Genomic DNA, 18777 nt, shown 5'->3' on the forward strand with positions numbered 1-18777 from the left:
TTGATCGTGTGTGCATTCGCATACTCGGTTTGCTTTTGGGGAGGCTGCATTTTTAGAATGTGGCTTTCCCTGTTAGATATTCTTTCTTGTTTTTGAGACAGAACGGTAATTGACTTATTAGCTTATTGTATCTTCTGAAAATAAGTACTAGTATGTACTCTCTGTGCTCCATATTATATTATGTTTGCACTTGCTATAGGTATTGTATTTACATGCTTTATGCAATAAATCGAAATTAAATTGAATTTAATGTACAAAACCTCATGTGAATACGCTCAACATCATTCAACTTATCATAATACCATACTTCTGATGAGTATGACAACATAGAGCCTACGAAAGATGCAAATACCTGACATGATAATTTGGGTTTAAAATCAAAATCTTTACTGTTATACAATAAAACATTTGTAAATCACCGTGGACCAGTGGTTAAGGCGTCCGCCTCGGAATCAGGAGGTCGAAGGTTCGAGCCCCATGGGAAGCATTCGTCCGGGGGATGTTTGTCATGGGACACTTTCCGAAAAGGCTGGTTCGTGAGCCACGAGCTAGTTAAATGAATAGTTACCGACTTCTATCCGCCTGGCACCTGGATTCGTGGTAGAAGTTGGGAGGTATAATTGGTACGCACGGTAAAGGTGTCTCATGAGCCAAATTGGCTGGCCCTTTCAATACGGGTGACACTATAATAAACAAGACCTTTAAAACTTTTAAATCTTTACCAGTCAAATGTTCTTGGTTTATCGAAAAATTATCTGTATAGCTGAATACCGTACCAAGATAATTAAAATAATCTACAACTTCTATTTGCTGATCATTGTAAAGCCATATTTCCCTAGCAAAAGTGTTTCCTCTTTTCCTAAATACAACAGTCTTAGTTTTCATAATATTAACTTCTAATCCTTACTGCGTACTGTATGTGTATAGTAAATTAAGGTTATTATGTAAATATTCAAGAGTTTTACCAATCATTGCCATATCGTCGAAAAAAAGTAATAAAATTAATGCAATATCATCAATTACTAATCCAGAACTAAAGGTATCTTGTAATTACAATATATCATGACTGGAGAATTCTGATCTCGATTCTCATCTATATCTGTACACTTCATATTTCCCATATACTTGTATGCTTTATTATTATATTATACATTTTTGATAATATGGTTAAAGAAAATAGAAGTTTGCAACGCGTTTCATATTAAAATATTTCTTCAGGCAAACAAACAATGTATACAAACATGTATGACGTTATAAAGTCAGTTAACATGACATCATAATGTCAAAGTATGACGTTACGTTTGGCGCACTATTTGATTATATATATAGTCCAGAAAAACAGAAACAGAACCTATAGTTGTAAGAACAATATTAAAGTAAATAAATACAATATATTCATGTATGCTTACTGACATAAAATTACTATCATATGGAATAAAATAATTAAAATATAATTTGACTGTGAAATTGAAAATTTGAAAACAAATCAATAGTGTGCACAAAAGTATGTCTACAACAGCAGGTCAGGATCAATAAGATTCAATAATACTGCGGATAAGGACTGTCATGAAAACAAACAATATAAAAGTACTAGTAATAACTGAAATGCTTGTAACATATGTATGAAACTTTGGAGAAAATAATACAATAATGTCAAATGAGTTGTATATACAGATTATTCACCAACAACCAAACGTCTTTTGAATTAGGACAGTTAGTTTGTCATTTATTAAATTATGTGGAAAAGTGGTATACTAAGTAGAACAACCGTATGTACTGAATGAAGATACCTTATAATCATTAGTCCCCTACTGGTTGAAAACCAGTTCCGGGGACTATAGAAATGCACTTTTCATTCCGTCATTCCATCCTTCCGTCCGTCCCTCCGCAATTTCGTGTCCGGTCCATAACTCTGTCATTCATGAAGGGATTTTTATATTACTTGACACAAATGTTCCCCATGATGAGACGACGTGTCATGCGCAAGACCCGGACCCCTGGCTCAAAGGTCAAGGTCACAATTGGAGGTCAAAGGTCAACAGGGCTTTTTTTCTCTGCCATCCATGAAGGGATTTCAATATTACTTGACAAAAATGTTCCCCAAGGTGGGATTTTGATGTAACTTGGCAAAAATGTTCACCACCATGAGAGGGATTGTCTTGCACAAGAACCAGGTCCCTAGGTCTAAGGTCAAGGTCACACTTATAGGTCAAATGTCAAATTCAAGAATGACTTTGTCCGGAACATTTCTTTTTCATGCATGGAGGGATTTTGATGTAACTTGGCAAAAATGTTCGCCACCATGAGGCATCCTTGGTTTTAGAATTACTTCTCTTTGTTTTACTATAAATAACTTCTATTATAACTTTTTTATTACTGGCTGTAAGGAAAAATCAAGACCATTTTTCTGTGGTACAATATGCATGTTACATCCAATTTTTCGGTGTACTTTGACTTATCTCAACCTGGTAAAGAGTTATGTGCGGACTTATATTATATAGATATTTTTTTATGATTAACTTCCCTTTGTTGTTACTATAAAAAAGAGAAAATATGGTGCCTTCCAGTAGGGGAATTTGTATTGCATGGCAATACTTCATTTACTTGTTAATTCTAAACTGACCAAAATAAGTGTTTACCAGAAGCCTCATTCAAAAATGAGTACTGAAAAAAGTAATCAGTTGACAGGTAGTTTTGATATGCAGAATATATAAGGGAGAGGTTTTTGTATAAGGCACTGTGTATTGCTGGACTCCTGTTTTTCCGCTTACTTTTTGCCATTAGGCCGAATATGGTCATATTTTGGAAAATTTGTCCATTTTTCGCGGACCTAAGTTTCACGTTTAGCTATGTACATACCACAGAGTCTTATCAATGGCAGATAATTAGGAAAACATAAAAATACATGATTACTTAATGCTTTATTTCTTTCAAATCTTTGTGTTTAGTTGATTTCTGCTTAATCTAAGATCGGCTTACGAGAAGTCCAAAACTGGCATATGCTACCTGCGACTCAAAACGGATATCCTAACTTATTATTCTCCCGGTTTCGCCGTCAGGAAGTGAAACCTGCGCATGCGTAGTACACGTAAAAACAAACATTTTGACAGATTTCTGATGTTTAGTAAAATACCGATTTCTGAAGTGTCAGTCCTCTTGCAATGTTCTAGATATGTGATTTTAATGCAATTAATTACGAACCACATGTAAATTACAAGATCTGACTAAAATCATTTTTATTTGATAATATTGCCGGGACATTGTTGAGAAATGAGCGGAGCAACACCAAGCCCTGCTGGAGCAGAAGGTGGTGAAAAACAAGAGGGGACTGAGTCTGAAAACTCAGTGTATGAGTGCAACATATGCCTGGATACAGCAAGAGATGCAGTAGTTAGCATGTGTGGACATTTATTTTGGTAGATATTTACACAGATTTGAGTCACTAAATTAGTGAAATAGTGAACTTGTCTACAGGTGCACAATGCTTGTTAAAAAGTTGTTTGTCGGGAAATAGCTTTAAGCTAATGTTAATTCATAATTTTAACATGTCCAGAACATCACGGAATGATACTTATTTCACTTGGGTATTGATTACATTTTACTCGGACTTTATCATAGACTCCCTGTGTAAAATCTAAAACTTTTAACTAAAATAAAGGTAATAAATTGATATAATATTTCAATAAATCTTCAAAGTTTTGTTGTTTGTAGCATCATCTGGGGCATGTGCAGTGAAAAATCTTAATTTGATATCTAAAATAGTGTGATATTTATTTCTAAAGTCACTATATGTTCATTGTAAATATACTTCGTTATACCCAAGTGGAAACTGGCAGGTACTCGGAAATGCAGCTCTCTGATTGGTCAGTTAGAACCCCTTATATCCTGTGATGTCATGATAAAGTTATGAATTGTTAAATTCATATCCGATGTTAAATAAAGTTTCTTGTATCTTGTTCTATATGCCATATTATATATCAATCAGTTAGGGCAAAGAGCTATAAAATAAATGGATGTTAGTCAAAACGTCCCCTAGTCAAAACACCCCCCATTTTGGTCAAAACGTCCGCCTTTTCTGGTCAAAACACCCCCCTTCCAAAAATTACCTGGTCAAAACACCCCCCTTAAAAATTATATATGTAAAATACAGTAAATACATATTATTTAAGTTAATTTAATGATTTAATTCAAGAAGTTTGTAAACAGGTATACATCTAAAAGTATAATTGCACAAGAATTAAATAATGTGAAAAAAGTTATAACTATTAAAATTAATGAAGGTTTCCAAACAGTCTATTAATCCTAATCTAATCATTTGCAGTGATCGATTGATGTTTTAATAACTTTGAATTTGATTGAAAAAACTTGTCTTTAATCTAAAATTTTGCATCAATTAAAGTAATAAAGTAAACAGAAATTTGCAAGCATTTGGAATAACTGTAAAATCATCCTTAATCTTTATTGCTTTAATTGATTAATTACGCTTCAAACATTTTTTTTCATGCTATAAAGTCTACAAATAATTATATTCAGCCACTTATTTTCTTAGTATCCTACTGTATGTATACTGTCTGTCTATGTGAATAGTGTGTTGGATTGTTATTTGTTTAAATATCAGTGCTTTAATAAGATAACGTAATTATGGAGTATCCTTGCATTAAGTGTAGGAACAAAGTCAGAATTCGTCAACAGGCCATTGCCTGCGACTTGTGTACATGGCAACTGGCAACACAGAACCTGTGACACAGGTAAGTTATATTCATGTTACTATTATTTTTATTGATTTCTTGAATTACTAGACTTCAGTAAATACCATATCTTTTTATGAATACTTTTCATATTCCAAATTGTCTAACTATTTTTTTGGCATATATGTAATTTTCTGCCAAAATCTGATTAACTACCTTTTACCATTCAATAATATCTTTATTTTCTTTTATAAAATATTGAAAATCTGGTCAGAAAGAAATAAACAATATACAGATCATAATCACATTATGAAAAGCAAACAAATTCAAATATACAAGTAATCAATGCAGTGTCAAGTTAATCCAATCAGAGGAGATAGTGTGTTATAACAGGAACAGATTACAACAGGTGTTAATTCAATCAAGAGAGTCTGTATATTGAATGGAAGAGTTACATGGCTAGTAAGTCACCAAAGGCATTTTGTGACATGAAGTTAGTACAAATTATGCGTATCGCGTCTAAACATCATACATACATCTGAATATTTAATAACTGTTTCACATGATATTACTGAAAAACAACTTGAGCGCATACTTTTGGTTTTATAACAGACCTTTTATCTAATGCAAAATATTGTAGAATTTTATTTGCCTACTACTTATTATGCAATGAATTACTATATCATGTCACTAATACAGGTTTTCTCATCGAACGGCCCATATATAGATTATCTTATTTATTTTGTTTGACAGAATAAATAAAATTTTGGTTAATATCGGTAATCATTAAGTCATTTATTGCAGGTATTTCAGCAGCAAATGTTTCTTATGTCTTTTACAGCTACCACGCAGGGGGTATGTCTGCAAGTTCCTTGCTACAAAAAGAAGAGCACCATTTACAAACCAAGGCTCACCACAACAGTTCAGGATGAGGAATAATTGTGATAAAAACATTAACTAGCAAAAAAGTGAATTTGACTTCTTGATATTGTGTAGCTGGAACACTGAATTAATATTGTGATATGACATTTTGAATTTGACTTCTTGGTGAAGAACAGTGAATGAATAGTGTGATATGTTATTTTTACTTCATAAATATGCAGTTGTGACTTTTCTGATGTTTTATTAATGTTTTATAAATAAAGTAATTACTCTGATCAGGATTTTTGTTCATTCTACACAAATTTTGATTGTATAGAAGAAAAAATGTTCCCTTCACAAATGTTCACACCTTATTACTGGTGATTAATGGGTTTATGACACCTACTAATATTAAGCCCACAGCTCAGTTAATGCACAACTATGTGATAGGTGTTGATTGCATTATTTTAGGTGCTAATAAATCAATTTTGTGTATTTTAATATCAATACATAATCCATAAGTTTCAATTTAAAAGACAATAAAATAGAAATCTATATATGAATTAGATAAAAAGAATTAAGATTAATATAAAAAAAATATTAGGGGGGTGTTTTGACCTAATTCTAAACTGAATGGGGGACATTTTGACCAAAATGGGGGGTGTTTTGACTAGGGGACGTTTTGACTAGGGGACGTTTTGACTTGATACCAAATAAATAGATCGGCAACTTGAAAGGCATATAGACTATAGAGCAAATCTCGCCAACATCCCGTGATAACTGAATGAGATCTCGTTTACCGGAAGTGGCACGCGCCATTTTGTATGCGAAAGCAATTATTCATCGGTAAATTAATTATCACCGTATGACCACGCTTCTTTTGATGGCAAGAAACGTCTACTTTGTGTCTTAAGACTATTTCACATTAAACTAATGTATTCAAAATGTAGTTTTAAAGGTACAAATTGTAACTCCATGCTCGCCGATGTGTGTTTTTACTAAGATAACGCTGATTCACGCTCTGACACAAGATCACGCAAGATTTCAGCCAGTTGCCATTCTGTGTATTTTATAGTTCTTTGGTTAGGGTTCTCGGAAACAATTCGGCGGTATAGGCTTGTTTAATGAAGATTGGGAGTCCCTGCAGTGGGATGCAGATTTTAACTTAATTTTCAGACACATGCGAATACACAAGGTTTGACTTTGAGCAATATTAGTGGGTGGAGTTAATCGCTTGTCATCGATAGCCATATATAGCCAATCAGTGTTGCCCATTTGCATTACACCCCGACACATGACAGCATGTGTATTACCTACACAATTACATGTGACAATCACTGATTGAAAACCGACAGTTTATAAAGTGTTTGAAGTAATTTCGATTGTTTACAGAAAAAATTACAATTATCATTGAGTAATTTTAAGATGCTGTTGATGTGGTCTTACTGTGATCATTTCTCTGCAAAATTTCGATTAATTTCAAATTTTGTTACAATGCCGGGTCAGCAAATATTGGGTTAAAAAGAAATAAAAACGATGCATGCGAATCCTCAGACTCTTGAGATTGATAGTGACATGCAAAAGTGAGATGAAATGTACTGTGCATTATTGTATTCCAGAAAAGACCAAATGTTTGACTGCAATGTTGTTAATAAATAATAAAGTATTACATTTCACCCATTCTGTCTTTACCTTTTTAGCTCTGGCTGTCTGACACTTGAGCATTGTTTAGGTGAAGTATTATGATCACTAATTAATGTCACTTAACTTGTCTGTACAATAGAAGCCAAAGTTTTGACGAAACTGTCAAGTCTATCCACAGCCTAAAATTGCTTATGAAAAAAGTGTGTAGATATATATGTACTTAATAACTTATACAAGAATTGATAAATCATATTTTCTAACCTCTGCACTAATATGACATTTGCTGATGCCTTGTAAATTGGAAAACCACAGACACTGGTCTAAAACTTTTTTTTCTAAAATCCTCTTTTTTCACACAAATTTACTGATTATATGTTAGTCACATAAAAAAATCCATGACAAAAATCTGGTCACAGTATCATATACAAAGACAAGGTGAACTACGCGAACGTAAAGCTATGGAATATTACTCGGCATACTTGTACAACATGCCAAAATTGGGGAGTTTATACACTTGCAGCCTCTACATGCATGATCATACTTTCAAACATTCATTGACTTAAAGGCTTCCTTAAATACAAGTCTGATCCCATCAATTGCTTTGAAATTTACAGTGCAACTACAAGTTTCTACAGACGTAATGTTTCAGTTATCCCCAGTGATTTCAGCTTGCCAAACGAAGTGATAAAACCAGGAACACATCCGCTAACTGGAAAAGATAACTGAAACATTTTTTCCATAGAGACATATTCTGTGAGGCTTTTCAAAAGCAGAAAAATATGGTTTTTCCAAATTCTAAACTTAAAATTCTGTAGTTGTTATATATAAAAAAAATATGATCTATAGTTAACTTTTGAGTTTTTGCAGTTTTACAATAGTTTTAATACTTTGTTTGTTTATTCTTCGTTTATGTATTAAATAAGAAATTATGTTGAGTGCAACATTTAGCACATTGTATAAAAGAAACACACAAAAAATATTATGAAATTTGTGATTTTACCACATATGAAGCAATTTATGTACCAGTATTTTATTTCAGTTGGCCATGTTTACATCAGTGGTTGGAGACAAGACCAAACAGACAGACATGTCCTGTGTGTAAAGCAGGTATTTCTAAAGATCAGGTCGTACCAATCTATGGCAGAGGCAGCACAGATAATAAAGATCCTAGGTAATTACCTTGTAAAAGGTTAAGTTATTATATGTCTGGTGTGCCAAATGCTAAATGCCAAAAAATACTTCATACCACCAACTATTTTTTGCTCGACTTTTCGAAGAAAAGGTAGAGCTATTGCACTCGCCCCAGTGTCGCCGTTGGTTAAAGTTTTTGATAAAGTCAAATATCTCTGTTACTATCAAAGCTATTGACTTGAAACTTAAAATAGTTGTTTACTATCAAAGTCTACACCAGGAGAAACAATCCCCATAACTCTGATTGAATTTTGACAGAATTATGCCCCTTTTTAACTTAGAATTTTTGGTTAAAGTTTTTGATAGTCAAATATCCCTGTTACTATCAAAGCTATTGACTTGAAACTTAAAATAGTTGTTTACTATCAAAGTCTACACCAGGAGAAACAATCCCCATAACTCTGATTGAATTTTGACAGAATTATGCCCCTTTTTAACTTAGAAATTTTGGTTAAAGTTTTTGATAGTCAAATATCTCTGTTACTATCAAAGCTATTGACTTGAAACTTAAAATACTTATTAACCATCAAAGTCTTCACCAGGAGAAACAGTTCCCATACCTCTGATTAGAATTTTGACAGAATTATGCCCCTTTTTAACTTAGTTATTTTTTGTTAAAATTTTTGATAAAGTAAAATATCCCTCTTACTATTAAAGCTTTTGACTTGAAACTCAAAGCAGTTATTTACTATCAAAGTCTACACCAGGAGAAACAATTCCCATAACTCTGATTTGAATTTTGACAGAATTATGCCCCTTTTTAACTTAGAATTTTTTGTTAAAATTTTTGATAAAGACAAATATCTCTGTTACTATTAAAGTTTTGACTTGAAACTCAAAATAGTTATTTACTATCAAAGTCTATACCAGGAGACACAATTCCTGTAACTCTGATTTGAATTTTGACAGAGTTATGTTCCTTTTTAACTTGGAATTTTTTTACTGGCAGAGCTCTAATTCAGAGTCGAGCGCGCTGTCTTACGTTCAGCTTTTGTTTTAATTTACTACTTATGTCTTCCACACCACTGTGGTGGGACTGGAGACATATTGATTTACTCCTGTCTATGTGTGTGTGTCCCTGTGTCTGTCTGTCACAAATTTTGTTTGCACTCTAAGTCGAACATTTCTCATCCAATCTTCACCAAACTTGAACAAAATGTGTTTGCCAATAAGTCCTCGGCCAAGTTCGATAACTAACCAAATCCGCCGAGGCACTTTGGAATTATGGCCCTTAAATTACCGAAAATACTGATGCCAGTGATACAGGTCTTGGTGCATGGTTGACTCAGATACATAATGGAGAAGAAATGCCAATCTAGATAATAAGGCAGTTGTGGGAGACATGTGTTTTTCTCAAAAGCAGCTCTAGTTTATAATCTGTTTCTGTCAAACTTATGAGTGTAACTCTCAATTATTTGCAAACATGTATAATGTTTGACCAACATTTTTTAGCTCTAGCCATTTGGGGAACTTGAGCCATTGATGCTCAAGTGAGCAGTGTATCTCCAAGTAAAAGTTAGGAGTTAGTTTTATTTGAAAACAACAAATAAAAATCATTTTGTTTGTTCTCATCGTTCTGTATAAAGTACTAGGAACTACCATATACAAAACTGAGGAATGCTACAATGTCAGAAATGTTTTTAGCCAGATGTGTTTGAAATTATTTGTTTTAAGACTGTGAAATAGGAGTTAATTTACCCTTTCATACTTATAAAAAATGTTCTTTCAATTCCAGAGAAAAATTACCACCTAGACCTCAGGGACAGAGGGCAGAGCCAGAGAATCAGGGAGTAAGTTTATATTTTAGAAGTGAAAATATTACTTTGTGATTACTAAAATAGGGGAAAATGACAGCAAAATCAAAATAGTATTGTTCATGAATATGCTACATTCAAGAAGAAAATTACTTCAAAGCACATTGACTTGCATTTTAAATGGTATTGTTTATATATTTTTAGCTCATCTGATTTTTTTTGGGAAAATGATGAGTTATTGTCATCACTTGATCGGCGTCGGTGTTGCCTGGTTAAGTTTTATGTATAGGCCATCTTTTCTCCTAAACTAACAAAGCTATTGCTTTAAAACTTGCAACACTTGTTCACCATCAATAGCTGATTCTGTACAGCAAGAAACATAACTCCATACTGCTTTTTGCAAGAATTATGGCCCCTTTTGGACTTAGAAAATATCAGATTTCTTGGTTAAATTTTATGTTTAGGTCAACTTTTCTATTTCACTATCAAAGCTATTGCTTTGAAACTTGCAACCCTTGTTCACCATCAAAAGCTGACTCTGTAAAGCAAGAAACATAACTCCATCCTGCATTTTGCATGAATTATGGCCCCTTTTGGACTTAGAAAATCAGATTTCTTGATTAAGTTTTGTGTTTAGGTCAGCTTTTCTCCTAAACTATCAAAGCTATTGCTTTCAAACTTGCAACATTGTGCACCATCAAAAGCTGACTCTGTACAGCAAGAAACGTAACTCCCTCCTCCCTTTTGCAAGAATAATGGCCCCTTTTAGATTTAGAAAATATCAGATTTCTGGTTAAATTTTGCATTTAGATCAGCTTTTGTCGAAGCTATTGCTTTAAAACTTGGAGCAGGTATTTGCCGTTAAAAGCTGACTCTGCACAGCAAGTACCATAACTCTACTTTCTTTTTGCAAGAATTATGGCCCCTTTTGGACTTAGAAAACCATGGGTAGGACAAAATTTCTGTTATACAGAGACAAAAAATCAGATGAGCATCTGCACCTGCAAGGTGGTGCTCTTGTTGTATAATGTACTAAGAGTTTTTATTGTAATGTGTAAAAAAATTGATAGGACTTTTTGTCAAATGTAGAAATACATGTATTTTGGAGAGGAGAAATTATGTTAAATTTTAACCCCCAAAAATGTCCAAAAACACTGATGTTAAACCATTTATATAAATTTCAGGGATTTCCAGGGTTTGGATTTGGTGATGGAGGTTTTCATATGTCTTTCGGTATTGGTGCATTTCCGTTTGGTATCTTTGCGTCTACATTTAACTTCAATGATGGCAGGCCTGGCCCACGTAAGTACATTTCTGTCATGGTGAAAACAATTTACAACAATTAGTGCTTTAATGGTAACTGGTATGGTGAGTATGTTCTCTCAACTTGGGAGATAATTATAAGAGGATTAAGTGGTTAAGGTGACTGACTTTGAATCACTTGCCCGCACCTATGTTCATTTGAAACCATACTGGAATTGCAGAATTCTTTCTTGTGAAAAAGCTATACAGTTGTCTTGCAGTAGGTCAATGGTTCCACTTAGATGTCAATAATGCCACCTGATGAATAAAGTGTAATATGTTTCTATTCATATCTCAGCTGAGCACAGAGTACTCAGGTTGAGTTATTGTGATTGCTCACCATCTGTTGTCTGTCTGTCCATTGTCTGTTTGTCCGCACTTTTCTTCAAATGATATCTCCTCTGAAACTGCCAGTCAGAATTGCACCAAATTTGGTCAGGGGTATCCTGGCATGGTTCTTTATCATGTTTATACAAATATTTCAGCTCGGACCCTTTTATTGCCCACTGGAGCTGAAAATTGAAAAACCTTTAAAAGACTTCTCCTCATGAACAGCCTGATGGATCTTCATCATACTTGATCTATAGCATCATTGTAAGGTCCTTTACTAATTTATTATCATATCCAAATGGGGTGATTTGCTCCTGTTCGGGGCTGTTAGAGCTAAAATAGATATACATTTAAACAGTTTCTTCTCACTAGCCACTTGCTGGATCTTTATCAGACTTGACCTTTAGCATCATTATAAGGTCCTCTCCCCATCTTTTCAAAATAGGGACTGTTGGCCCCTTTTTAGCTCACCTGTCACATAGTGACAAGGTGAGCTTTTGTGATCACCCATCGTCCGTCGTCAGTCCGTGCGTGCGTCAACAATATCTTGTCTGCACGATAGAGGTTTCATTTATGATTTTATTTTAACCAAACTTGCATACAACTTGTATCACCATAAGATCTCGGTTCCTTTCTTGAACTGGCCAGATCCCATAATGGGTTCTGAAAGGGCCAAAATTAGCTATTTTGACCTTGTCTGCACAATAGCAGCTTTATTTATGATTTGATTTTTACCAAACTTGCACAAAACTTGTATCACCATAAGATCTTGGTCCCTTTCTTGAACTGGCCAGATTCCTTTGTGGGTTCCAGAGTTATGGCCCCTGAAAGGGCCAGAATTAGCTATTTTGACCTTGTCTGCACAATAGCAGCTTCATTTATGATTTGATTTTAACCAGACTTGCACACAATTTGTATCACCACATGATTTTGGTTCCTTTCATGAACTGGCCAGATTCCATCATGGGTTCCAGAGTTATGGCCCCTAAAAGGTCGAAAATTTGCTATTTTGGCTTTTGCAGCCATATAGAGACTTCATTTATGGTTTGAGACTTGATTCAAACTTCAAAAATATCTTCAACAACAATAAATCTTTGATTCCATGACGAATCTGTCAGATCCAATCATAGGTTATGGAGTTATTTTATATCTGACTACCTCCCCTGATTGTAATCAAAATGGATTTATATCAGTAAGTACTTATAGGACTTATTTGAAATTTCATTATTGTCATTAGTTGGACTGAGACAATCAGGATCGATAACTCTGGACTGATTTTATGTCAAATTACCTCCCTTTATTTCAAATTAAAATGGGTATATCTTCGTAACTGATGAAGATACTGATCTGAAATTTCATTTATGTCAACAGATGGACTTGGACAATCAGTGAATCTGTGTCAAAACTTGATCATATCATTTTGAGCAATGGTACTCAGGTGAGCGATACAGGGCCATCATGACCCTCTTGTTTCAAAATAAGGACTGTTGACCACTTTCAAGAGCTGCTAGAGCTAGAAATAGGAATAACTTTAAAACTGAAAATTGAGGTACACCATTAAATGACTTCTTCTCATGAACCACTTGATGGATTTTCATTAAACTTAATCTGTAGCACCATTTTAAAGTCCTCTCCCAGACTTGTTCAAATGGGGGCACTCGGCCTCCTTTAAGGGCCACTAGAACTAAATATGATACTTTCAAACAACTTCTCATAAACTGCATCTCCATTGGTCTGTAGCATCATTATAAGGTCCTCTCCCAATTTTATGCAAAAAGGAGCGCTTGGACCTTTGCGGGGCCACTAGAGGTAAAAAAAAGAGCCATTATAAAGAGACCTTTCAAAATACACCCAGCCTGCTTCAGTTGTCTGTGTGTGACTTTTCAACCCAATTTTAAAGACCTTATAACTCTATAGTGTTTGGATTGTAAGCCATCTGTCACATTTATTTATGTAATTAGCTTCTCCTGCCTCTGGAACTTTTGACACCCAGATGCTCAGCTTTCATAGTTGATCACTCTCTTACCTGTTTAAGCTCAGAAATTCAGGTGAGCGGCCAGCACCGTCATGGCTCTCTTTATTAAAATGCTTTTTGTTTAGTTATGGTACAAACAGCTTTAAGGTAGTCTTTATAAATACTAAATAAGACAGAATGAAAACTTTGTGCAAAATGTTCTGTAACTGCAATCATTTGTTTTGTTTACATATTAGTTCTCTTTGTTTAACTGGACGTTAATTGACACAAACAACTCCTCATCTCTCATCAGTTTACTTAGTTAGCTCTGACTGTTTTGTTGCAGTGTCTGTGTGTATAAATTATTCAAATGTTTAAACTAATTACCTCGGGTTTCTGTCAGTATATATTTCCTTTCTCCTGTCTTGTTTGTAAAATGGTAGATAAAGTCCTGTAGCACTCACACTAACACCTGTTTTTTAGTCCCAATAAGTTGGCCATTGTAAGATCACCATTAGCATGTATTAACTATTATTAGATATAAAGATGATTTACTAGATTATAAAATAACTGTTTTCCTTATATTTTGTAATGTGGGGATTTTTGCAATCATTTCAGCGCCCGCGGGCTCGGCCCAGTATCAAGAAGAACAGATGTTGTCAAAATTTTTCCTCTGGGTGGCTGTGATCTTTATTATCTGGTTGTTACTTGCCTGATGTGAAGCTTGGAGTTATGTTACTCAGTATAACTGAACTTACAGTGACAAGAATCTATTTCACAAGTGAGAAGAGAAGGCTGAAGAATCGTTTTACGGATTTACAGAAAAGAGACATCGTAAACAGACTGAAGGCCTTGTTGAAAAATGTTTAGGCATTGGCCTACCAGGTGCAATCACTGCGGTGCCAGTGTTTTACCATGTTATGTTTAGTCCTTTTTATGTTGTTTTTTTTTGCTATACAAATCTAGTTTCATGTTCATGTAAACACTTTCGGAAGCAAGTTTTTTCAGAGTAAAAATAGGCAGTAATTTCAATTTCTATTCTATATATTTCTGCAAGCTTTATTGGGTATTGTTATCAGTTTTGATATAAGCTAATCATTTTAAGGCAGCCTTAAGATAAGATCATTACATTTTAACCATACTGCAGTTGGTTCCTTCTAAATTTTTGTTTCATATTGATTTTTGCCATAAATAGTACCTGTATCACAGTGCATTTTTAAGGGTAATCAGTTCTGTTTCTTTTTGCAGGTAAACTTTTTTGTAGTAATATTGCATTTAATGATATGTCTTAAATATCTTCGAACAAGATTTGCAGATGTAGAGAGAAGTTATTTTACGCAGACTTTATTTATTGTTCTAGTAATCAGTTGAAAAACTTATTTTTTATAATGTTGACTTAGTAACTGTAATTGTGTTTGTCAACATTGCATTTATCTTGCATACATGGAGATGTAAAGGAAAATAAAATGCTGGTAAGCATCCAGATGTGGATACTTCAATAAGAGGTACAAGTAGGCTCACACATTTCGATACTGATATTTAGTTTACATATATTATTAAGCAGATACTTATAAAATTTCCCTGCTTTTACTGTTACAGTCAACTAAAAAAAAGGTAAAATAAAATTATTGAAAATTTCCCAACATGTGTACACTTAAGTTGTGTTTTAAGTGGTGTACTGTCAGATATTTTAAAATGCTGTTTCTTGAAATTGCATGAACTTTTAATGTCTAGTCTAATGTTGAAAACAATGTTTGTACATACGTTTCCTATTTTTCCTTGCCACAACATTCCAAGGAAATTGCTCTCTACAATTTTTTTTATTTATTGTGTAGTAACCGGGGTATATAGGAGTGAGCTTGGCGGTTGGTCAGTCCGTTGGTTTTCATGGTTTCCGGATGATAACTCATGAAAGGCTTGACCGATTTAAATAATTTTTTGTACACAGGTGTAACATCAGAAAATACAGGTCAAGTTCAAATTTGGGATCAGTAGGTCAAAGATCAAGGTCACAGTGACCCTGAACAGTAAAACGGTTGCCGGATGATAACTTGAGAACGCTTGGGTCTAGGATCATAAATTTTTGTACACAGGTGTAACATGATAAAATACAGGTCAAGTTTGACTTTGAGGCTAGTAGGTCAAAGGTCAAGGTCACAATAACACGAAACAGTTAAACGGTTTCCGGATGGTAACTCGAGAACGCTTGGGCCTAGGATCATGAAAATTGGTAGGGAGGTTGGTTATGACCAGCAGATGACCCCTAGTGATTTTGAGGTCAGAAGGTCACAGTGACCCGGAACATTTAAACAGTTTTCGGACAATAACTTCAGAGTGCTTGGGCCCAGGATCACGAAACTTAATTGGGAGGTTGGTCATGACCAGCAGATGACTATTTATTTTGAGGTCAGTAAGTCAAAGGTCAAGCGAGTTCACCTTTGACATTGGCTTAGTTCTGTGACAAGGCCATATTGTGGGGGTATAATTCGTCACTCCTTTGACAACTCTAGATTTTATTATAATTTTTCTTGATTTTTTTTTTTAATTTGATGCAGATTTATTTTCAAGAGACTCAGGGAAGTCAAAGCTAAGACCTAAATTTTTTTGTTCAATTTTGATGATATTTTTTGTGGGCCAGTTTACAAATTGGTGAAGAAAATAGGAGATAATTAAGCAGAGGTGTTATGCTATTATTGGTGTATTATAATATTCATGCTATCTGTCAAGTGGTTTGTTAAATCATATTGTATTGTATAGAAAATAACACATTCATTCAAACTACTACTGGAACTGTGGGCATATAATTTTGTGGTTTTGCCTAAAATGATTATGTATATTTTATTGGGACATGAATTCATATATACCCACTTATCAACATGAAAGAAAGTGAACTCTGCTTGCAAGTATTAATGATTCAGCAGAGTCCCAGTCCATGCTTTAACATCTGTCCATCTGGATTTCAGAACTTTCCATCATGTTATACATACTTCCATAAAAACATGTTTTTGTAAATAGATACAGCATTTAACTTTAAACTCACCTTTATGTAACTTTTTTTTTAATAGATATAAACGACAATATAAATTTTTTAAAAATGACATCCGTGTGTGCTTGCCTTTAAAAAGCAAGGTCTCTCATTGTTCAGGTTAATGGTTAATATTACATACATATATATTTTCACACCCAGTATCAGTACTGTTTGAAGAGTTCTGAAATACACCATTGCAACTCTACAACCACACTGAACTTGAAATTATTTATGCAGTATATCCTTACATTACACTGCACTGACAAAAACATATTTGGTGTGGGATGCTAATTAATAAAATTTGCATGTTTCAGATTTACATAATCATTTTAATTGGTGATAAATTTTCACTGGTGTTCATATTTATCTGTAGTTGTTGGATTTTCACCAGTGTGTAATCTTTATTTAAAGAGCATTTAATTCTCGCATGAATGTGAATATTTACTTGAATTAATTCAATAGTCTTGTCAGTGAAATGAATTTATACATTTGAAGAGAGTCAGTGGCGCAGTGGTTAGCAGGTTGGACTACAACGCCAGCAGTCCACGTTCAATTCCCGGTCGCGGCTGATATCCCGACTAGTGTTCAGTGTTGGGTGATTAACTTAAATTGGTACTGTTTTCAGCAGTAGCAGCCTAAACTGGATGCTGGGGAGGTAAATATGACGCCTGCTGTGGGTTTGGCTGGAAAGAAGTTCTTCTATCCATTCCTAGTGGGGACTTTCGTCGACTACCCACGTTTAACAAGAAACTTTACCTTTACCTTTTGATGTGTTATTGAAGACATACTGTACTCGTCTTTTACTGAAATATCTTCCTCAGTAAAAAATTGTGTTTAACAGTCTGTTGTTAAGAAAAAAAAACTTATCTTACTGTGGTTGCTAAGTGTGTACTATTTTTAAGCTCACACACAATAATTTCTTTACACATAGACATGTTTGTTTAATGTTTGCATGGATACTGTAAAATAATAGTTTTTCCAAATATGAAATTTGGATGTCATAAAATGACTCGTATAATTTATTCTGACATGGCTCAATTCGATTGCTAGTTAAACAAAAAAGAAGTTTAAGCTCAGTATATTCATCTCAAATTGATCGAAAATTTAGATTAGGTTTCTTGTTTAGAGCATGAATTTAATCTTAATGCGATGTGTTTATCATCAAATGTTGGTGGGAAATGCACAGATTCCGTCATGTTGCCTATATGTTCAATAAGTATAAAGGGTCAAGGGTCGAATATACCTGCACTGTCTTCCAGGGCAATAAATGAGTTAACCTTTTCCTGATTTTAAACTTATTACAAATTTTAATCACAATATGGTGGAATGCAACGCTTATATATCCTACCTGGGTTCGGAAGGATATAAATAATGTTTCACTGTCTAGTTTAATTAATAGCAGAGCTACCGGCGCCGCGAAGCGGCGCCGACAGCGTCGCATTACGGTTAGACGTGTGAAAAAGAAAATGAATAGAGAGATCTAACTATGTATACTATCGAGTTGAAAATTCGTGGTACTTTTTGGAATCGGTTTTGTTCGGATTTTTTCATGTGTACTATGTACATAGTAATTAATCAGTAAAGACGTCAGTAGACGCTTACTGTTTACGGTTGACAAAAGCGTCTCGCTTACTGCTTTGAATATTGAATAAAAATGTAAATGAGCGTTTGATAATAAGAAATCAGTGCTAAATACATTTTCTACGAAGAAAAAAGAAATAAAATACAATAATTTCATTTTGAAATGACTTTCGTCACGCTGCCTTTACTGAACTTTATTATATATATTTATGATTGTCCCAATGACGTCATAACTCCACAGTGGTGTATCGGTTAGCGAGTTCGCGTTGAAATCCAGAGGTCGTGAGTTTGAACCTCACCTGAACCAGATTTTTTAATTCCTATTTTATTTCAGTCTTTTTTTTTTGTATTATCATAAGTTTTGAAAATATTGTATAACTAAAGTTCATGTAAAATTTAACAAATGTTTACAGTTTTGATGTCAGGTTCCAATGCAGTGCCTGT

At 34.1% G+C, this 18777-nt stretch overlaps 1 protein-coding gene and 1 long non-coding RNA gene across 2 annotated transcripts; both read left to right on the forward strand.

The window, feature by feature from the left end:
- Positions 1–3062: 3062 nt before the first annotated feature.
- LOC123534464 (E3 ubiquitin-protein ligase RNF185-like) lies at positions 3063–17830 on the forward strand. Its single transcript, XM_045316729.2, has 5 exons — positions 3063–3416; positions 8233–8364; positions 10120–10174; positions 11323–11440; positions 14343–17830. Exons 1-5 carry the CDS (start codon positions 3271–3273, stop codon positions 14438–14440), a joined length of 549 nt encoding a protein of 182 aa, XP_045172664.1. The 5' UTR covers positions 3063–3270; the 3' UTR covers positions 14441–17830.
- On the forward strand, positions 3916–5845 carry LOC123534465 (uncharacterized). The gene is made up of 2 exons (XR_006683016.2): positions 3916–4748; positions 5530–5845. It is a non-coding gene; the product is annotated as an uncharacterized LOC123534465 (long non-coding RNA).
- Positions 17831–18777: the final 947 nt, after the last annotated feature.

Source organism: Mercenaria mercenaria, chromosome 12 (genome assembly GCF_021730395.1).
Source record: "Mercenaria mercenaria strain notata chromosome 12, MADL_Memer_1, whole genome shotgun sequence".
Taxonomy (NCBI): Eukaryota; Metazoa; Mollusca; class Bivalvia; order Venerida; family Veneridae; genus Mercenaria; species Mercenaria mercenaria.

Coding starts and splice junctions, on each gene's coding strand:
- LOC123534464 (XM_045316729.2), top strand. CDS start 3,271: ATGAGCGGAGCAACACCAAGCCCTGCTGGAGCAGAAGGTGGTGAAAAA. Junction 8,365..10,119: donor ACAGATAATAAAGATCCTAG/GTAATTACCTTG, acceptor TTTCAATTCCAG/AGAAAAATTACCACCTAGAC. Junction 11,441..14,342: donor TGATGGCAGGCCTGGCCCAC/GTAAGTACATTT, acceptor CAATCATTTCAG/CGCCCGCGGGCTCGGCCCAG.